The sequence below is a fragment of the Dacryopinax primogenitus genome, assembly GCF_000292625.1.
Source record: "Dacryopinax primogenitus strain DJM-731 SS1 chromosome Unknown DACRYscaffold_2, whole genome shotgun sequence".
NCBI classification, from domain to species: Eukaryota; Fungi; Basidiomycota; class Dacrymycetes; order Dacrymycetales; family Dacrymycetaceae; genus Dacryopinax; species Dacryopinax primogenitus.
In genome coordinates, this window is record NW_024467199.1 from 563,001 (window position 1) to 581,718 (window position 18,718).

The window sequence follows — 18,718 nt, forward strand, 5'->3', positions numbered from 1 at the left end:
GAGGAAGCGCGCGACGCGTCCCTTGCAGGCAATGGACACGAAAGTTTACCTCCGTCACGCGTTAATCACGTGATTCTACCCTGCGCCCTCGACGACGTCACTATCTCCTTCCGGGGGGGAGCTCTCCTTCAGCGCTCTCTCTTGAACTGAACACCCTAAAGGCGGCCTTCTCTGTCTATTTGTACCCCGGATATCTTCATATATTATCTGCTTTCTGGAGTCATTTTGTTGTGTTGTGGCTGTATCCTTGAACTAAAGGCGTCAAACCACGGAGCTGTTGGCATGCCGACCCCAGTCGAAACCCCAGGAGCCCCCCGGACGTTGAAGGAACTCGAGCAGCTGTTATCGAATGACATCAAGGTTAAGGTCGCAGGTGCGCATGCTTCACTTTAGTGCCTCAGTAAGAGGACTGATAATTATAACAGGTGTTGACGGTACAGCAAATTGATTCGATATATTCCTCCAATGTCCTCAACATTTCCCTGCATAGTGGATGGCATCCTGAGAGGGAAGTACATGTCAAAGCAAAAGCTTATTAGTGCAGTCGAAGGAGACGGATTCGGGTTTTGTAGCGTTATTTTGTTCGTTATATCTGATTCAGCTACGCGTGATGCTAATGGAATGTCAGTGGATGGGATATGCATGACTCTGTGTATTCCAAAGAGCTCCTAATATCCAACAAAGCTACTGGATACCGTGATCTCCTCGCCAAGATCGACTTGACAACGTACCGCCGTATACCCTGGGAAGGCGATGTGCCCTTCTTTTTTGTCTCCTTCCTCGATCCCGATACTAGAGAGCCGGTGTTTGCAGACCCGAGAAGCGTCATCAAGAAGGCCATGGATCAGGCGTCTGCAAAAGGATGGCAATGCATGGCCGGTGCCGAGTATGAGGTGAATATTTGGCTTGGCCCCTTGCACACCTCCGATTCTAACGGCGTGTGAGGTAGTATTTCAACTTCAAAGGCACGACCATTTCCTCAGAAAACATATCTGCAGCTCATACAGCCATAGAGACCCCTCAGTCATTAGTAGACAAGAAATACTCCGAACTATCCCCAATGACGACTGGGAGTCAGCAATTCGCCTCATTGGGGCCCGGACCGATCTGATTCGTTCTAGTGCACGGATATTCATTACTGCGCACAACATTGAACCAAGATTATTTTACAAAACTATTCGATGAAAGCGTTAAATTTGGTATTGATATTGAAGGCCATCGTGAGCATATGCTCGTCTGGTGAATGTTATATCAAGCCTGCTGACGTATGCTTCCTCAGACACAGAGACTGGTCCAGGTGTGACTAGCGCCTATCCAATCCGCGTTGAATATTGTAACAAGCCCAACACAGGTGTTTTTGAGACGGCATTGGCCTATACCTCCGCTCTACGTATGGCCGACAACGCAATACTGTTCAAGCTCTTGGCCAAGAGTGTGGGCATGCAGCTTGGCGTACTGCCAACATTCATGGCAAAACCGTGGGCAGGAGTGCGCAGATTTCTGATGTTGTTCGATGTGTGCTAATATCACTTCCGTAGCTCCCTGGATGTAGTGGGCGAGTACAATATTTCTTCTTTTCTATGGGTTGCTGGATTTGTCATAGACACATTCACGTCTCTCTCCGCGATGTTGATGGCAAGAACATCTTCTCATGGCAATCGAAGGAACCCCGGCGCGATGCTGCGAATCCAGACGTGCAGTTTCTGAGCAAGGAGGGGGAGTGCTTCCTGGCAGGCGTTCTCGACGGATTGCCTGATGGTGCGTGCTTCGTTTCGTGCTTACGTTCTTGTTCCTGAGTCAGTACCACAAAAAGTTATTCCCATGGTGCGTTTCAAGCCAGTTCGTCGGATTCCTTCTGACACTCGCTCTAGCTTGTACCCACTATCAACGGATATAAGCGTTTAATCGGGGGAGAAGTCAGCACATTTACATAAGTGAGACGCTATGCTAACCAGGAATGGCAGAACTTCTGGGCGCCTAATGCAGTAACTTACGGCTACGATTCTCGTGCAGCATCAATCCGCGTCCTCGCACCTCCCGGTGTTCCTGCTACAGCTACAAGATTCGAGATTCGCGTACCAGGAGCGGATATGAATCCATACTTCGCATTCTCTGCTATCTTCCTACTCGGCTTGCGGGGTATCGAGAAGAAGATGGTGCTGCACTGTCCCCCTCTGTCGGATCCGTCGGTCACTAGAGAGAACGTGACGAAGTTGCCAATGAGCCTTGAAGCCGGTGCCGAGCGCATGATGCGGCGAGGGAGCGTAGCGAGGGAGATATTAGGTGACAAATTCGTCGATCACTTTGGTGGAACTCGGATGCACGAGGTTGCCCTCTGGAACGAGGCGGTCACGAACTGGGAAGGTATGTTACTCGCAGATCTCACACAAGCTACACTGAACAAAATCGTAGTGGAACGGTATTTCGAACTCGTTTGATTATGTAACTAGTAACTGTACATCCGTTCAAGTGATCTCCTTTCAGGCATGCGCTGCGAGAGGGGCGCCATCAACTTCAGGCAACATGTTACCAGTGAGCTCTGTTGCGCCAAAGAATCGTGATCGGCCACACTCTGCCTCGTCGCGCGGCAGCACATCTCCACGGTTCATCACGATACCAATGTATTTTCGATCCTTACCTCGGAAGAGTCGCGTGTAAAACCGGACATAACCAGGCGTAAGAGCGTACAAGGTGTGATCACGGCCCATCCCAACCTAGATAATTGCCTTTCGTTAAAACCTGTACGACGCGATTAAAATCCAACAAACATGTTGGCCTGGGTGAAATTTTGTCCCTCGTTGTCGAACTATTATGCAACCTGGATGCACTTCCTGGTCTAACACCCCTCGTCAGGCCGATGTTCTTCAAAAGTGGTGCTATTTACTGACCAGAAAACTTTTTCAGGCCTAACCGTTTTCCTCCTGACCCTCCATGATTCCGTGAGCTACCTGCCGCTCGCTTTGTTGCTGTTCGTACTTGGATGAAACCTGAGCGCAGAGGTATTTCAATCTCAGTTCCGCATAATCGAGAATATATGCAGGAATACCTGGTCTGGTCCACCAAAAGTTATTTATAGCCTTACGGGCGAGTTCGAACATGGCAGTCGTCGGTTTTGCAACGTGTTAACAATGAATCCGAGCGGCGCCTGAATATCAGGAGGGGATGGGATGAGACGCCAACAGTTAGGAAATCTGTGACTGGGTTGGTTTTTGATTGGGGTGCCTAGATCAATACATTGGGAGAACTTACTAGAAGTGCAGCCTGAGATGAATACGTGACTGGTAAATATCGTAGTGACAACGGGCAGGGAGAAGGGGGTCCGTTGTGTGCGGGACAAGGGTGTTATTGGGGTCTTCCCACCCTCTGAACAATTAGTTTCCGCCCGCGCGTACCACTTCATAACGCACGATCATCTCCTCCCTCCTCACCCGTTTCTCATCCACAAAACTTTGACAGAATCATCACCATGGTCACTCTGACTACCTCTGATAACGAGACCTTTACGGTCGACAAGAAGGTCGCTGAGAAGAGCGTCCTCATCAAGAACATGCTGGAGGGTACGTCAACGTCGCCACCGCTCTGTCCAGCGTTTCCTGACTATCCATGCTCACCATAGATGTCGGAGAGAGCGATCAGGCAATCCCCCTTCCCAACGTTACTGCGAGCGTCTTGAAGAAGGTGTGTTTACTGATAATGATGTCGGAGGATGTGCTCAGCCATGGATCAGGTCCTCGAGTGGTGCGAGCACCACAAGGATGACCCTGCGCCTCCAGAGAACGAGGACAAGGATGATACCCGCAAGAGGACTACAGATATCAGCGAGTGGGATCAGAAGTTCATCGCTGTGGATCAAGAGATGCTGTGAGTTGCCCATAGTCCCAGTGCTATCGAAGATGACTGATACCATAAAAATAGGTTCGAGATCATCCTCGTACGTATTCCATGAGGCGCGTATATTGTCCTTTCTAACACAGGCAATGCCCCAAGGCTGCAAACTATCTCGATATCAAAGCCCTCCTGTAAGATCTCCTTTTTGAGAAGAACCTATTTACTGACTGTTTGTTTAGTGATGTTGGCTGCAAGACCGTCGCTAACATGATCAAGGGGAAGTCGCCTGAGGAGATCCGCAAGCTTTTTAACATCGTCAATGACTTCACGCCCGAAGAGGAGGCACAGATCAAGAAGGAGAACGTAAGTGCCCAATGACTGCTGGATGACGATGCGCTCAACACAGTCCGTAGGAATGGGCTGAGGATCGTTAGAAGACTGCGGACCTGAATCCTTTTTGTTTCTCGATATGCTTACTCCTTCCTGTATTTGTCACTTGTGCACTACGTCCTCACATTGTGGTTATCCTCCATTAGTCCGGGTAGTTCACTCCTGCAATCAATGCCACATGACATAAATGCATCTCGGCGCTGCTCTTTCTCGGATGCAAACCAGTGGATTTTACAAACGCATTGAACAAAGAAGATAAAGCAGACCAATAAACTCTTAAAATGCCCGCTGCTTCATCCGAGCCCCAATGACTCGAAGGGAGGCATACACTTTACCTGGTGGGCTACCAAGAATGAGGTTGCTAATGGCGTCTCGAGCAATCTTGATATTTTGGAACGACCCCAAAATGTGAATCTTACTGTAAAGAGCGTTGGCCAACATAATGTGACACAATGTAGGAATACGCACGTCTCTGCCAACACTATCCTCGTGCGAGTAGCATTTTCGATGGTGAATTTAGTCTTCCCATCCTGACCAGCGATACGGCCTGGGAAATGTAAGTATCACATCAGATGTGGTGCAGAGAGAGTACGCCCACCTATAGCTCTGGACAAATGATCACCGTGCAGCGTCTTTACGTCCTTGATCTCAAATGTGTCGATGTAGAGATCATCCATCCGGAGGATGGCGAGACAGTCCTGAATCTGTAGGTCAGATCATGTGCAATATCGCAACGGCAGAACACGTACGTTGACATCAAAACCCAACGCGTACGCCTTTACGAACTCAGCACCTTTTTGGAGTGCTCCAGTCTCGTCGGTATGCTTGGATGACTGGTCAAAGCATGAATAGAAATTCGGCCTCGACTTAGGCTTCAACACACCCGAAGCTCCACACATCCCCTGCGCGTGTTCATTCGTACTTGCAGGCCCAGCATTTCAACAAGCGGTGTAAATATATGGACCCAATCCTTCTTAATCGGTGTCATTCGATGCGGTGGTATCGCTATCTTTCGACTGTCCGTTTTTACATACACTCGTTGAGCGGCGGCAGAAAGGGGGGGGAATGAAGGACCAGCGGATTCGAGTGACGGAATCTGAGGGGCTCGTTCCGTTGGCACGGCAGCATCGTCGATCATCACTTCGTCTTGATTCATTTCCGGAGCGTCCTCGAGTCGCATTGATGCCCAGTTCTCCCTGTCCTCGTCCAGCTCTACGTCTTCATCTGCTGACCCTCCTGCTTGAGTGGGAAGAAACGCTTCTTTCATTGAAGACTTCTGACGGGTTGCTTTTTTTGGCTTTAAAGAGCTGGCAGCAATTCTTGCAACGGATGTCGATGGTGCCATGTTGAGATATTCCAAAGCAAAACGACACTGAAAGCCAAAGTTGTGGGATGAGTTCGAGAAGGAAAAAGTTAGGGAGGACTGGTGGTCCCTGAGAGGAAAATATACATCCGAGTGCTATTCAAGCTGACTTGATTTATTCGTAGCCTACACCAGCGATCCACATATTCCATCTCCGTCTCGGTTGGCTATGCACTCATCATCTACAACAGAAGACAGCATGTCAGTGACAGACACAAGCGGTAAATTTCCTTTTTTATAGGAATTGAGATGGGGGTTGATCGCGTTTCAAGGCTTAGCTCAGCTCATCTCTTCGCTGGACATTAGGGGCACCCAGCGTTCACAGAATGGTGCAAAGGCGCTTGATACGAGATCAGCGCAGGAATTGGCAAAGAAACTCCACCAAATACTTGGAGACGAAAATTCTGGCCCACTGGTGAAGCATAATGAGAAGGGCCAGGTACGTATTGGGTCTGCTTAAGTGGCGAAACAGGCTTATTGGAGTTAGATCTTGAATGAAGAGGGGTTACCCGTGATTGATATAACAGAAAATGCTGGAATGAGCGATGGATTGCGCCCTTCTTCAATTGTGCCTCAAGCGACAATTCATATACCTCTATCCGCCCTCACAGAAGCTCAGAAGGACGAACGGCGACGGGACGTGGACCGGATACTGGACGAGCTGGAGAAAGAAGAGGAGGAAGAGGAAAGGAAACGAGCAACTCAAACTGAGAGAGAAGCCGTGGAGACATTGAAAGAGGAGAAGGAGAGGGCGGCAGATAATATGGCGAAGGCGCTTGCCGCAACGAATAAGTTAATGTACCAGCAACGATCAATGCCTTCCAAATCAGCACAAACTACTCGATCCTCAATATCATCAAAAGCCCCGTACTCCCACGCATCTGAGACAGTAACAAAATCTTCCCAAGCCGAATCTGATTTCCCTACTTCTCGGCCTCAATCGAATGGGAAACCGAGCAAGAGGGTCACGTTTTCCGCTGGTGCTAGTAATGAAGCCAAACATGAGGCAGAACCGATAGGCGAAATGGGAGATGTCGTTATAGGCCGCCTACACTCCAGGAACTCTGGAACTCTAGCCGAGCAACCCATGAAGCTGCATGTTGTAGAGCGGACGCCTGCCGCCGCCTCCGCCAACAGCAGCGGAGCGAAGATTGAGATCGTCGAGGATTCTGACGATGACTCCGATTTCGATGGTGACGAGGATGACTTCTATACTATCCTGGCCCAAGATCATCGCGCAAATTTGGATGAAGACGAGGAGTTGGTTGAAGACGACGACGAAGAGGGCACTGAGTCTGGCGAAGACTTTGATACAGCCATGCTGCAACGGGAAGCTGCTGAAATGTACTATTCCAAGCGAGAAGACTTGCGAGCGAGTATCGGGTCCTTTGCTGGGTTTGGTCAGATTGCTGTGCCAGGAGAAGGTTGGGACCCAGAAGATGTGAGACAGATCTCTGAGAATACCGTCTCTATGCTGATCATCACCAAGGTAGAAACTTTGAGTCCGTCCAGTGGACGTAGGAAGACCTATATCGCCTCTCGTTTCAAATCCGCTCGCGCCGCTCGCTCTTTTCTAGCCACATGCGTGCTGCCTCCTGGCACCACGATATCTGATAAAGATCTCGTTGGCGTCGTACGGTCCGGAAAGCTAGACAACAGAGGCCAGCTTGTCGTGAATGAAGAGGACGAGGTGGAAGACGAAGCAGATATCGGGCCCAAAGGCTATGAAATGATCGAAGCACTGCGACGCGGCGGCGAGACATCAACATCAACGCGGGTGACTGTGTCTGGTACAGAGCCCACAATTCCAGCCGTGACTTCGTCGAATGTAAAATCTGTAGAGGCTTCTTCTACTCAACCCAGGACGTCAAAGTTCATGGCTGCCCGGCAAACTTCGGAAGTTCCAAAGACATCGTCCCCGCTGGAGTCCCCGCCGGAGTCCGTTCAAGAAGAACAAGTACTGTCGCAGACAACGCGTCGGACAGCTTTATCAAGCACAGTCTTCGAGAGACAAATGAAAGTGAATCCTGTATTACTGCCAGAAGCGACAGGTGCGACCGGTCAGTCTACTGCATCACCTGTGAAGGCCTCGCGTTTTAAAGCACGGCGCTCTGGTCAATAGGCAGACCACTAGACAGTCCTGCTATGTTCGCATGTCTGCAATGTACAGTAGTTAAGCATTACAACTACATATTGCTCCAGCGCTTTCGTATCCACTTTCTTGGTGTCGTCACACTCTTTCTCTGCAAGTCGCGGCTGACTTTGTGCCCTCGGACCTGGCCGGGTGTTCTGTACAACCAAGCTCACAGGGAACATGGATGATCGCCGATCGAAGGTGACCCTGCCTCCGACAAAAACACGAGATCGAGTCACTTGATCACGTGCCTCCGAACCGATCAAGTGTCAGTTGAGTTTGAAGGAATCATCTGTGTTGGCTGGCGTTTCCCTCTTCTACGCTATCATCATGTCCGAAGTACCCGCAAAACAAAAGCTATGGGGAGGGAGGTTTACAGGAAAGACGGATCCTCTGTCAGTACTGTTTATGTCGGAGCTTGACACAACTCATTCATCACTGCAGGATGCACGACTTCAACCAGTCGCTCAAGTACGACAAGCGCATGTACAAGGCAGACATCGTCGGCTCTATCGCATACGCAAAGGCGAATTGTCTGAAGAGAATTCTCACTAAGGAAGAGGAATCTAAGACGATCAGCGGTCTGAAAGCTGTTCTCAAAGAATGGGAGGATGGCAATGTGCGCCGAGCTTTTCATACATTGTTTCTCCCACTCAATGCAGTCCAGTTCGACATCCAGCCGGATGACGAGGATATTCACACAGCCAATGAGCGTAGGCTTATTGAGCTCATCGGTCCCCTCGGAGGTAAGCTCCACACCGGTCGTTCGCGAAACGACCAGGTTTCCACCGATATGCGACTCTGGCTGCTCGATGAAGTCAAGAACATCGAGTCGGCTTTGAAGGACTTGCTTCGGGTCATGACTGAGCGTGCGGATAAGGAGATCTCCGTCCTCATGCCGGGATACACCCATCTCCAGGTTAGTCTACCCGCATATGCTCGGAGTGCGGCTGCTGAATTCTGCCTAGCGCGGTCAACCCATCCGCTGGTCACACTTTCTCTGCTACCACGCTTTTTCCTTCGCCTCCGACCTAGACCGTCTCCGTCAACTCATCCCACGCATATCCGTCCTCCCCCTTGGTTCTGGCGGACTAGCAGGAAACCCATTCTCGATCGACCGGGAGTTCCTGCGTCAGGAGCTGGGGTTCGACTCCCTAGCCGAGAACAGCATGTGGGGCGTAGCAGACCGGGACTTCATCGTCGAATTTCTCATGTGGTCCTCGCTCTGCATGACGCACATGTCGCGGCTTGCCGAGGACCTGATCATTTACTCCACCGCCGAGTTTGGGTTCGTCACGCTGAGCGACGCATACAGCACAGGGTCGAGCATCATGCCCCAGAAGAAGAACCCGGATTCGCTCGAGCTTTTGCGCGGGAAGAGCGGACGGCTGTTCGGCAACATGGCGGGGTTCTTGATGACTCTCAAGGGCTTGCCGGCGACGTATAACAAGGATTTGCAGGAGGACAAAGAGCCGCTGTTTGATACGGTGGACAATATCTCCGCGTCGCTCCAGATAGCAGAGGGGGTGATCGCAACGCTCAACGTGAGCCACGCCCGCTTCACCCCAGGGATGTGCTAAGACTTGCTACAGATCCACCCCGAAAAGATGCGGGCGGCACTGACGATGGACATGCTCGCGACGGACCTTGCGGACTACCTGGTGCGCAAAGGCACTCCCTTCCGCGAGACGCACCATATTTCCGGTCGGGCTGTCGCCCTCGCGGAACAGCAGCGGGTTCCGCTTTCCGAGCTCACACTCGCTCAGTGGAAAGAGCTTAGTCCAAAGTTCGAGGCGGACGTGAAGCAGGTCTTCGATTTCGAGGCGAGTGTGGAGCGCAGGAACGCTATTGGCGGGCCGAGCAGGGAGATGGTGCAGCGTCAAATACGGGTGTTGCGGGAACTTGTAGCAAAATAAGCTGCGGACAGATCGCCGTCATTACGGTGGATCTTGCGGTAATCGAACGTCTATTAACTCGCTTCTACTTAACAACAACTGCGCTGGTATCCGCATACTACACTAGGACTACATACGATAAAGGGAATCGCACAACACCGATGAAGTCAGGGAATAAATAAACAACAGTGGGTATCGCCCAAACCCAAGAGCTCAAGGGTTAACCCTCGGCCTGCCAATAACAGGGAAACTGAACCTGCGGAGCTTTTCCATGCCCGCCTCGAACCCGTTGGCCAACACGGTCGGACTGGGCGTCGTCCATCCAAACATCTCTCGCCAGCCTTTCCTCTCCCCCCCATGTACAGGCACGGGGGAGTACACCTCGTCCTCGTCTTCATCGTTCAGCTCGTCCCTTGGTGTGCTGGGCAGACTGCCTGTCCCTTCCCCGGAAGAAACAGCGGCCGAGTTGGGCGCACTGTGCTTCCTCCCTGGCCATGACCTCGCGCTGCCCGGGGTAGAGCGCATGCTCAACCTTCCCGAGAGGGGGCGCCGCACACCGGGGGAGGTGTCAGGCGAAAGAGCCATAATGAGAAAAGTGAGAACCACAACGTCGAGCATCTCTATCGCCCTTGGGGAGATCTCGAGGTATCCATGTGGTGCGCCCGGTTCTGTCACTTCTCGTTCTTCGTCCTTGCGTGGCTGGGCCTTGGACGGGGAGCGGGAGATGGAGAATGAGCGCCTGTGCGAACGGCAGGAGTCTGTTGTGTGCCCGGATTCGGAGCGGAAGAGGTATGAGCCCGGCGGTGGGCGGAAAGTCACGATCGGGTCTGGTGATACGGCAGGTAGGAGTTGCAGTAACGGTGCTTTGTGAGGCAGCATGAAGTTCCTGAACTGCCAGATATAGTCTGCGCGCATATATCCAGTGAAGACGCGTGCTCTGCGCGAGGGATTAGCATAGCGGCTCTGTATGAATAAGGGGAAGACGCACAGTTTCCCTTTGCCGTCTACTGGCCTGAGCAGGGAGCTCAGCTCGCGCCTCGGTGCCTCCGGTTTGGCCCAAACGATCCACCCCTCCTTCCGTTCCTTCCCATCCTTCGCGGTGTTAGGTCTGTCGCTGAGACCTTCTTGCACCTCTGCGCCCTCTTCCTGCTCGTCCTGGTCTTCCTGCTCATCGCCCCACTGTATGCTCCCAACAAACTTCCCTTCCCACCTCTCCTTCTCTTTATCAGGCGGGCTGTGTCTCAGCGTCGTGAACCTCTCTGCCGAGTTCGGGGGTGAGGAAAGCACCTCGTACACCGGCTTCTTCGTAGCGAGATTGATGAGCGTCGTATTTGTTAAGTCGGGGGAGGTGAATGCGAGGCGCATTGTTGTCTACAGTGATATATTGAGGTAGAGTCACTGAGCTGTCGTGTCGTGTAATGTAAAGTAGTCGACAGAGCTCCACAGGCACGTCAGTAGATGGTGGCGTATCGTAGGGTTAATAGCCAGAGTGAGGATGATGAAGATTGATGTCGAGTCAACTAAGCATAAGTATTGGAGTGTCCACAGCCCCAGTGCACCGAGCTCCAACTGCGGCGCTGGGAGTATATATCGTGATGGGGAAAGAAGGAAGGGAAGGGGGGAAAGGCGGTGAGGAGAGGGATATGAGCGCAGTCATAGGGCGCCTAGGGTGAGGGTTCGGGAGGAGCGCCCGTCATCCGCGTATGCTACGCCGGACGCTTACGTCGTCCCGGGATTCAAAGGTCATCATCACCTAATCGGTATTTACACTGCCAGAAAATTGCATATCCTGACAATGTACATCCACGTCAATGCAAATCGAACAATACAGAGGAGGAGTGTAAATTAATATCCATACAGTATGTACAACAGCGGGAATAATCCACTCAGCCCCTCTCCCGGCCGGCTCAATGTACGTATGCGCAGCCGCAGAGCCTCAATCCAGCCGAAGCGGTTGACATCCCGAGCGCCCAACCCAAAGAAGCTCAAGTTCGCAGCCTCGTTCAGTCGAAGCGGATTCCTTCGGGGGCACGAGGACAACAGTCGAAGTCCAATCTCATCCATCCCCTCCACAGCGCGCAGCTTCGACCCCACCTAGATACAGATGATACAGGATAATCCAACATCGCCCATCACCTCGTGCCCAACCCACGCTCACGCCCCAACTTGCACTTCCTGATCCTCCCCTCCTGCTCTCCACCGGCCCCCAGCCAACCTCCTCACTCCAAGGAGCATCATCCCAATCCCCAAGCCACCCATCGCCAACGCTCCTGTGCCCCCTTTGCCCGCCATCTTCGCAAGGCGGAAATGCTTGCGGCCTTCGTACGTCATCTGCCCGCCGAAAGCTACCAGGATGCCCCCGCCGATTAGACGGCAGGAAAGGCAGTCTTTGTCGTTGTATGCTGGGGGGAGGTTAGGGTCTTGCGGGGCTGAGGAGGCGGATGGTGGACGGGCGGGTATGGTGGAAGAGAGCGGAGTTGACATCTGGGCGATAGACGAATCGAAAATAACTGTATGAAGACAGTTCTTGAATGTACTCTTGTTTGCAGAGAAGAGTGATGGGCACAAGAAGAACTGAAAGATTTGCCTCGACCCGCACGAGCGGCAAGGTAATCGGTACCGTTTGCCCGTCTTTCGAGTGATCAGAATCACGCTCATGATATCCCAAGCTTCACGTCATCCACTTACATCTTACGCTCTCAAGTTTCACGATCAACGCAGGAAACACTAATAACGATATTACAAAGCCCTCTCTGACAACAGGACACTCGCGTAAGAAACATGAAAGGGGGAAGAGACTACGTCAACAGCTCGTAAAGGCGTCACCGGCAGGAAGACATGGACCGGCCCGCGGAGTAGTCGGGTTGGGATGGGATCAGAACTTGAGGATAATATACAACGCTTTCATGCGCATCAGCATGGGTCAAGGGGGGCATAAGAGACATGGCGTACCGTAGAGGATCCCCGGCTGATCCGCGGTAAAGGTTAGTAAGTAATTCATGAGCATATATATGACCCACGATATACCCCAAGCCTGTTTCACGTCAGTCAGTTTCATCCCTGTTAAGCATAAGCCAATATACACACATGTAGCGATGACGCAGATCTACATCGCAAGGGCGAGTCAGTCAACATCTGCCCTTGTTGTGAGCTCAATGTGCTTACCAGGAGCTCGACGCCACACCCGCGCTCGAGGAATACACCTAGAGGGGGAAAGATGATGGCGAAACTTTGTATTGTTTAGGAGGCCGGATATGTACAGGTGCAGGGGGCTTACATGATCTGGAGAGTGTTACGAGAGTGTATGCGAATGGTATAGGACGCACCTTGATAATATCACTACCAGTGAAAGGCATTGTTGTTGGATTATAGGAGGTAAAGGGTAGAAATGTAAACAAGTGAAGACTGAACAAAGGTCGAGGATGGCCTTTAGTGGCTCTCCCCATATACTCGGTCGAACATCGGAAGCAATTTCCCCCCCCTTGGTCCTTATTCGCGTGCGTCATCAGCCACCGCCAAGAGAACGTCATAGCCCGCCGCTCGAGACGCAGCCAAACATGCGCATACATGGACTGCCCTAATTGGTTGCGCCGGAGTACGTGGGGGCTTGGCGTGTACTAGTGGGAAAGAGGTCGTGTACACCGGGACTGCAAACGATGAATACGATAATATTATTGATGACTAGTACTCAACAAAGCAGTCTATCTACTCATCGTCCTCATCCTCACTATCCTCTTCATCAGCCTCTATAACAGCCAGAGTCTGCACTCCTTGCTTCCAACACACTTCCATATTCCCCTCGCTCGCCTTACCCACCCCTTCCCTAGACCGCGGGTCTTTCAGCCACGCTCGGATAGAGAGGCTATCCACGATGTCCTCATTATAGAACGCGTAAAGGAAGAACTTAAACGCGCTCAGGTAGTTTGGTAACCGAGCACATGTTTTCTATCAATCGTCAGCATACGTAATCCACATCCGTGATGCGTCACCCACCTGAAGAAGCAGAAGCACCTCAACCCGCTCCGACGCTACGAGGTTGATGATCAGCCCCGCCCAGCGCTCGACGACCGGGGTAATATTATTCTTCTGCACCGCGCTGCCCGGGTCACCCTTGACGAGTCCCACCACAAACTCCACCACCACCTCGCGCACCTCGGTCATCGTAACGTTGCTCGCCATGCGCAGCGTCTTCAGCTCGATCGCAGCATCATCCACCGTGTGCCCTTCTGCGAGCGCCCGCTCGAGAGAGGAGATACACTCTGACCGGAAGTTGGCAGACGACCGGGGCCCAAGGGTGAAATCGGGGATTGGATGCCCACCAGGGGTGAGCAGAACCCCGGACGCAGGCGAGGCCAGGCTCGACTCTTCTTCTTCCTCCGACGAGTCCGTATCGGAGAAGTAGGGGTCGAACCCTTCGTCTCCTGCGTGCCTGGTCAGCAGGTTGCATGGAAAAGGAGAACGTGGCTTTACCCATCCGCAGATGCTTGAGGTTCCCCCAGGCTTCCGTCTCCTCATCTTCTGAATCCGCATCCCTCGCAGCGGAAGACGACCTTCCGTCCGCACCGACATCTGCACCTACTGTGTCTGGCCAAACGTATGCTTCTGCGTGCTCCCCCAGCTCCAGCACTATCGGCAGCTCTGTCAGAGCCACCTCTCTCCAGGGTTCAGGAACATACCGGTGTCGGCTAGACCGTTAACCAGCCCGTTAAGCTCATGCTTCTCCTCGTCCCCTTCTTCCTCGTCCTCATCCTCCGGCTTCTCCCTCGAGATTCTCTTGAACTCAACAACATTCGCCTTCGGCCCCAGCCGCGTCCCATCCCCGATCAAGCACCCTTTCCTCACCACAGAGCCCGTCCCGATGTGCACTGACTGGCCGATAATGCACCCCTCGATCACGCAGCTGCCTTCGACGTACGCGTCATTCCAGATGAAGCTGTCCCGGATGATCGTACCCGGTCCGATTGAGCAGCGGGGCCCAATCACAGAGTTTTCTATTCGAGCATTGTCGTGTATTCGTGTTGAAGGGCCGAGGATTGTGTCGTTTCCTATTGTACATGTTCTGCCTCAAAATCAGCTTGTTGCCCTCTCAATCGCAGTAAATAGTAATACCTTGACATCATGACGTTATCTTTTGAGATGTATCGGTTTCCTCGACGATACTCGTACTCGTCACCTCCAGGCAGATTGTCCCCAGGCACCAAAGGGTACGTCCATCTCGATATGATATCCTTGCTTTACACATATGAGCATCCCACCCAGTCGGCACGCAGAAAGTCTCACCTGACCGCTGCGTACGACTTCGTATCCCTCACCCTAGCTGCATATCCCTGTTCAACCACATGACAGTATATAGACTTGCCCAGCAAGTCGCTCGTCAGCACTCCGTGGACAAAGTCCCTTCTCAGATCTTGATAATCAAAGTTCTCGCTAAAGAGCACCGGCACATCCACGGAGCACACGTCGATCGCACAGTCAATCAAGTCGTTTCGCACCTCGACCTCGGCGTGCTTCTCGAGGACTTCACGAGGGAGGAGGATGTTTCTCCTCCGCGGCTCGGCGAGTATGGGCTCGTAGTGCACGCATTCGGAGGTCTCAGGATCGAGCACAAAGACAGAAGTATCCCCTACCGGCCTGAGCACGCATTAGCATTCAAGCAACTTCCCAGAAGCGAGCCCAGCTCACCGTGTCCTATGAAATGCCCCACTCCGCTTAACGACCATAGTCATGATCGCATCTTTGTTCTTTCTCCTCCGCTCCTTATGCTCCCTGACAACCCGATCAATTTGAAGGTTGCTCACCACATCCCCCGCAACCAATATAAAGTCGGAAGAGATCAGCTGCTTCTCGTCCAACTCACGCATCGCATCTCCCACAGACATCGTACGCGGTGAAACGACAGGAACGATACGCAGTCCCGCAGCGGGTTGGGCGAAACGGGATGTCCTGTTGTAGCGTCAGTCACACCATCGGTACGACCTGGATCGCATACGCACTGGATGGCCTCCTTGATTTGGTCCGAATGGGCGTTGCAGAAAACGAATATCTCCTCCACTCCTGCCAGAGCTAGGCTCTCAAACGTCCACAACAGCATAGGGACGTTACATATCGGTAGTAGGCACTGAACGCAGGTCGAGTCAGGGACAAGGTGCATACATCACCGACAGAGCTCACTCGGGGTGTGTTCAGTGTTAATGGTTTGAACCGGGTGTTGAAACTGTCGGCGAGGACGACGGCTTGTAAGACTTCCTCCTCCTCCGATGTTTTGTCTTTTTGGGTATCCTTTGGAGGCATGGCGAAGTGAGAGCAAGGGTTGAGTGGCGTTAAAGTTCGGAAAAAGTCACACAACGTACTAAAGAGGGCGGCGACGCGTCGCATGAAAAGCGTTCTCGAATCGGTCCATCACAAATCATGCACCATTTTCGCATAAGAACATGGACATTCCAATCCACCAAGAAACGAGCTAGCTTCACTACATCAATGGTATACTAATCGATGAACATCTAGTGATGTCCAACGATCCGACATGACGAGCGTATGAAGGGTGTATGTAGCGAAGTATTACGGAAGGTGAAAGGACGGCGTAGAGGAAGGAAAACGTCGCACTGACTGTACGATAGGGTGGACATGGACGTGAATAGACAGAGGGGAACGTCATAATGGCTCCGTAGAACCAAAAATGGATCAACGGAGAAAATCGAGAGGCGTGGCGGAATCGTTAGCAGTGAAGAAAAGGACAGCAAGCGACATCGATCGATCCAGAGTGAACACACGAAAGTCCCATTTATGCCGCGGCAGAGATGACCTGAGGGGAGTTGGTGGTTGTCTGGATTGCAGGCTCCTCGGTGGGCTTGGGTGCCTCAGCCGTGGGCTCAGGAGCAGCGGCAGCCGCTTCTGGCTCCTCAAGGGGAGCGACCGGAGCAGGTTCCTCGATCTTTGGGGGCTGCTCGTCAACCTTGTGGGCAGCGGCAGCCGGAGCTTCCTTCTTCTTGCCGAGACCGGAGAAGACACCGCTCAGGCGCTTGGAGAAGTTGCGGCCAACGGCTTTCGGGCGGGCGGTAGCCTCTTCCTTCTTGGCAGGGGCAGGCGTCTCGGTGGGGGCGGGAGCAGCAGGGGCAGCACCCTCACTGTAAGAAGAATGAAAGCGGTCATAAATTGGAGTTCTAGGTGGATAAGAAGAGGCTACCCACGTGTCCTTGACCGCGTCGACCGGAGCAGGGTCCTCAGCCTTGGGGGCAGCGGGCTCCGCGGCAGGCTCGGCCGCAGGCTCTGCAGGCGCCGCGGGAGCAGCAGCCTCCTCTGCAGGAGCAGCAGCAGGGGCCTCGGCAGCCGGGGCGGACTCAGCAGCGGGAGCAGCCTTATGCAGAGAATCAATAGCTGTTTGACCACGCGACCATGATTACTAACCTCCTTCTTAACTTCCTTCTTTGGCTTAGTGACGCCCTTAGCGGCACCCTCGATAGCGTGCTCTGCCTTCTTCACGTCACCCTTGAGGGTGTTGAGGAGCTTGGAGAAGAAATTGGGCTTCTTCGGGCTGGCCTTGGGGGCAGCCTTGGCACCCTCGGTAGGCTGTTCAGCAGGCTGAGACAACATGTAAGCATATATGTATTAACTAGCGCTGTATACACCACTCACGGCAGGAGCGGCCTCCTCGGCAGGCTGAGCAGCCTCAACCTCAGTAGGCTCGGCGGGGGCAGCGGCCTCAGCAGCAGGAGCCTCCTAGGGGAGGCGTCAGTTTCAAGAAACGGGTCAAAGAGAAACGCGTGCATACCGTGGCAGCAGGGGCCTCAACGGTGGCAGCGGCGACTTCCTCCTTGGGAGCCTCAACCTCGACGGGCTCCGCAGGAGCGGCAACGGCAGGGGCGGCGGCAACGGGTTCGGACATTATGGATGGTGATGTCTAGGGAGGGCTGTTGGTGGAGAGAGGGGAGAAAGAGATGATGGTCAGAAATGGGACAAGTCACGGGGAGATAAGGGAAAAGGAAAGAAGCAGAGTGGGACAGGGGTCGACGTTCGGGTGTCTGCCCCTTTTAAACACGGATTAATCAGGGTAGTACTTACGTTTTACACAGGAGAGGTGTTATTAGGCTGTTTTGAGGGGGTTAGTCGGATGGTTGTTGATTAAGAGATGTGATCCTCTTTGACGCTGATTGAGGGTATAGACCGCTTAGAAGATGGATGCGGATAGCAGCAACAATATAATGTTGGAGGATGATGGTGGGAAGTGAGTGAGGTGGACGAGGAGGAGAGAGAGAGGAAGAGAAAGAGGAGGAGGGGGCGGGAGAGGCGAGGGGGGGGGAAGGATGGCCTTTTTCCCCGTCTGGTGCGTGACCACGCGTTCGAGTCGCTGCGATGCGACACGCCCGGACTCTCTTTTCTTCTCCTTGTTTGCTTCCGATCCACACACCGCTCAACGCGGAAACCGTTCCAAAAGAACGCCACACGGAGGCATTCAGAACCTCACCCAATCACACACACTGTAAGCCAGCGGACTCACTTTTCCATCCAAGCGGGGTCTAGACAACGTCATAAGGGCTATGTTCTCCCTTACCAACCCACTCGATTTGGAGGTCAGCCAGCACACGATCACTTCAATAATTATCCACATTAACCCCACAACAACAACATCACCTGGCATTGTCAATATTATTCACTATCACCATCGCTTTATCGTACACCCAAATCTCGGCCGACTTCCAGCTCAGCCAAGCCATAAGGGTTCTTTTCCCCGCTTCTCCCGCCGTTCACATTTGCCTCCGTAATGCCCGCCCGTTGCCGTCTTCTCCACCTTCCAAATAGTCCAAGACCCGTCCTCTCACGTTCCCCGTCGAAGCAGGACGACGACAGTCCGTGTCAAATACAGAAAATTCTCGAGAATGGATCACGTGCCGTCCTCCGTCGCCGTCACAGAATCCAATTCTTTTCATCTTTTTTTTTTTTGACTTGTTCCATTGGACGCGCCTTTTCTTTTTTTCCCAGTTATGTTACCCTATCACAGAATCCCTGACAGCCGGCAGGACAGGGGAATGGAAATTTGGTCGCGCAGGAGACACCGATGAAAGCTTCTCTCGCAATTTACAAATCTGACCGCGATAAAACTGATTCACACTA

At 52.7% G+C, this 18,718-nt stretch overlaps 9 protein-coding genes across 9 annotated transcripts; 4 read left to right on the top strand and 5 right to left on the bottom strand.

Moving 5' to 3' along the window:
- The first annotated feature begins 162 nt into the window (after window positions 1-162).
- Window positions 163-3,287, top strand: DACRYDRAFT_19889 (glutamine synthetase/guanido kinase). The gene is made up of 19 exons (XM_040771704.1): window positions 163-373; window positions 426-434; window positions 491-581; window positions 629-893; window positions 950-965; window positions 1,014-1,073; window positions 1,122-1,220; window positions 1,280-1,297; window positions 1,352-1,488; window positions 1,539-1,555; window positions 1,604-1,758; window positions 1,814-1,824; window positions 1,872-1,916; window positions 1,965-2,364; window positions 2,413-2,714; window positions 2,769-2,836; window positions 2,889-2,987; window positions 3,047-3,197; window positions 3,250-3,287. Exons 1-15 carry the CDS (start codon window positions 283-285, stop codon window positions 2,436-2,438), a joined length of 1,440 nt encoding a protein of 479 aa, XP_040632255.1. The 5' UTR covers window positions 163-282; the 3' UTR covers window positions 2,439-2,714; window positions 2,769-2,836; window positions 2,889-2,987; window positions 3,047-3,197; window positions 3,250-3,287.
- A 179-nt stretch (window positions 3,288-3,466) lies between these two features.
- On the top strand, window positions 3,467-4,262 carry DACRYDRAFT_46726 (E3 ubiquitin ligase SCF complex Skp subunit; the record flags this gene model as incomplete). Its single annotated transcript, XM_040774723.1, has 7 exons — window positions 3,467-3,557; window positions 3,617-3,678; window positions 3,728-3,861; window positions 3,916-3,931; window positions 3,988-4,019; window positions 4,068-4,191; window positions 4,242-4,262. 7 exons carry the CDS (start codon window positions 3,467-3,469, stop codon window positions 4,260-4,262), a joined length of 480 nt encoding a protein of 159 aa, XP_040632256.1.
- A 232-nt stretch (window positions 4,263-4,494) lies between these two features.
- DACRYDRAFT_103849 (uncharacterized protein) lies at window positions 4,495-5,563 on the bottom strand (the record flags this gene model as incomplete). Its single annotated transcript, XM_040767826.1, has 5 exons — window positions 4,495-4,636; window positions 4,687-4,765; window positions 4,817-4,916; window positions 4,968-5,051; window positions 5,102-5,563. The coding sequence occupies 5 exons, from the start codon at window positions 5,561-5,563 to the stop codon at window positions 4,495-4,497; spliced, it is 867 nt and encodes a 288-aa protein (XP_040632257.1).
- A 217-nt stretch (window positions 5,564-5,780) lies between these two features.
- On the top strand, window positions 5,781-7,703 carry DACRYDRAFT_103850 (uncharacterized protein; the record flags this gene model as incomplete). The annotated part of the gene is made up of 3 exons (XM_040767827.1): window positions 5,781-5,802; window positions 5,854-6,020; window positions 6,069-7,703. 3 exons carry the CDS (start codon window positions 5,781-5,783, stop codon window positions 7,701-7,703), a joined length of 1,824 nt encoding a protein of 607 aa, XP_040632258.1.
- A 340-nt stretch (window positions 7,704-8,043) lies between these two features.
- DACRYDRAFT_74575 (argininosuccinate lyase) lies at window positions 8,044-9,743 on the top strand (the record flags this gene model as incomplete). Its single annotated transcript, XM_040776075.1, has 5 exons — window positions 8,044-8,110; window positions 8,160-8,334; window positions 8,383-8,634; window positions 8,684-9,259; window positions 9,308-9,743. Coding segments are annotated over 5 exons (1,394 nt in total), but the record flags the coding sequence as incomplete, so codon positions are not given.
- Window positions 9,744-11,481: 1,738 nt separating this feature from the next.
- Window positions 11,482-12,137, bottom strand: DACRYDRAFT_113507 (uncharacterized protein). Its single transcript, XM_040769640.1, has one exon. It carries the CDS (start codon window positions 12,092-12,094, stop codon window positions 11,765-11,767), a length of 330 nt encoding a protein of 109 aa, XP_040632260.1. The 5' UTR covers window positions 12,095-12,137; the 3' UTR covers window positions 11,482-11,764.
- Window positions 12,138-12,333: 196 nt separating this feature from the next.
- Window positions 12,334-12,987, bottom strand: DACRYDRAFT_19893 (UPF0057-domain-containing protein). Its single transcript, XM_040771705.1, has 7 exons — window positions 12,937-12,987; window positions 12,888-12,892; window positions 12,776-12,839; window positions 12,698-12,716; window positions 12,631-12,644; window positions 12,563-12,578; window positions 12,334-12,511 (listed from the first exon to the last, which is right to left on the bottom strand). The coding sequence occupies exons 1-7, from the start codon at window positions 12,964-12,966 to the stop codon at window positions 12,486-12,488; spliced, it is 174 nt and encodes a 57-aa protein (XP_040632261.1). The 5' UTR covers window positions 12,967-12,987; the 3' UTR covers window positions 12,334-12,485.
- A 328-nt stretch (window positions 12,988-13,315) lies between these two features.
- Window positions 13,316-15,901, bottom strand: DACRYDRAFT_74579 (nucleotide-diphospho-sugar transferase; the record flags this gene model as incomplete). Its single annotated transcript, XM_040776076.1, has 9 exons — window positions 13,316-13,555; window positions 13,604-14,031; window positions 14,081-14,236; window positions 14,287-14,669; window positions 14,720-14,842; window positions 14,891-15,241; window positions 15,293-15,553; window positions 15,604-15,728; window positions 15,782-15,901. 9 exons carry the CDS (start codon window positions 15,899-15,901, stop codon window positions 13,316-13,318), a joined length of 2,187 nt encoding a protein of 728 aa, XP_040632262.1.
- A 129-nt stretch (window positions 15,902-16,030) lies between these two features.
- DACRYDRAFT_19894 (uncharacterized protein) lies at window positions 16,031-17,823 on the bottom strand. The gene is made up of 6 exons (XM_040771706.1): window positions 17,669-17,823; window positions 17,379-17,517; window positions 17,243-17,326; window positions 17,015-17,188; window positions 16,798-16,964; window positions 16,031-16,734 (listed from the first exon to the last, which is right to left on the bottom strand). Exons 2-6 carry the CDS (start codon window positions 17,490-17,492, stop codon window positions 16,392-16,394), a joined length of 882 nt encoding a protein of 293 aa, XP_040632263.1. The 5' UTR covers window positions 17,493-17,517; window positions 17,669-17,823; the 3' UTR covers window positions 16,031-16,391.
- Between the last annotated feature and the right edge of the window lie 895 nt (window positions 17,824-18,718).

Excerpts from the sequence above, each read along its gene's own strand:
- DACRYDRAFT_19889 (XM_040771704.1), top strand. The coding sequence starts at position 283 with ATGCCGACCCCAGTCGAAACCCCAGGAGCCCCCCGGACGTTGAAGGAA. Across the intron at positions 582-628 it reads GGGTTTTGTAGCGTTATTTT|TGGATGGGATATGCATGACT; the intron begins GTTCGTTATATC and ends ATGGAATGTCAG. Across the intron at positions 2,365-2,412 it reads GGCGGTCACGAACTGGGAAG|TGGAACGGTATTTCGAACTC; the intron begins GTATGTTACTCG and ends ACAAAATCGTAG.
- DACRYDRAFT_113507 (XM_040769640.1), bottom strand. The coding sequence starts at position 12,094 with ATGTCAACTCCGCTCTCTTCCACCATACCCGCCCGTCCACCATCCGCC.
- DACRYDRAFT_19893 (XM_040771705.1), bottom strand. The coding sequence starts at position 12,966 with ATGCCTTTCACTGGTAGTGATATTATCAAG.
- DACRYDRAFT_19894 (XM_040771706.1), bottom strand. The coding sequence starts at position 17,492 with ATGTCCGAACCCGTTGCCGCCGCCCCTGCCGTTGCCGCTCCTGCGGAG. Across the intron at positions 17,189-17,242 it reads CCGAGGAGGCCGCTCCTGCC|CCTGCTGAACAGCCTACCGA; the intron begins GTGAGTGGTGTA and ends ATGTTGTCTCAG. Across the intron at positions 16,965-17,014 it reads AGAAGGAAGTTAAGAAGGAG|GCTGCTCCCGCTGCTGAGTC; the intron begins GTTAGTAATCAT and ends TCTCTGCATAAG.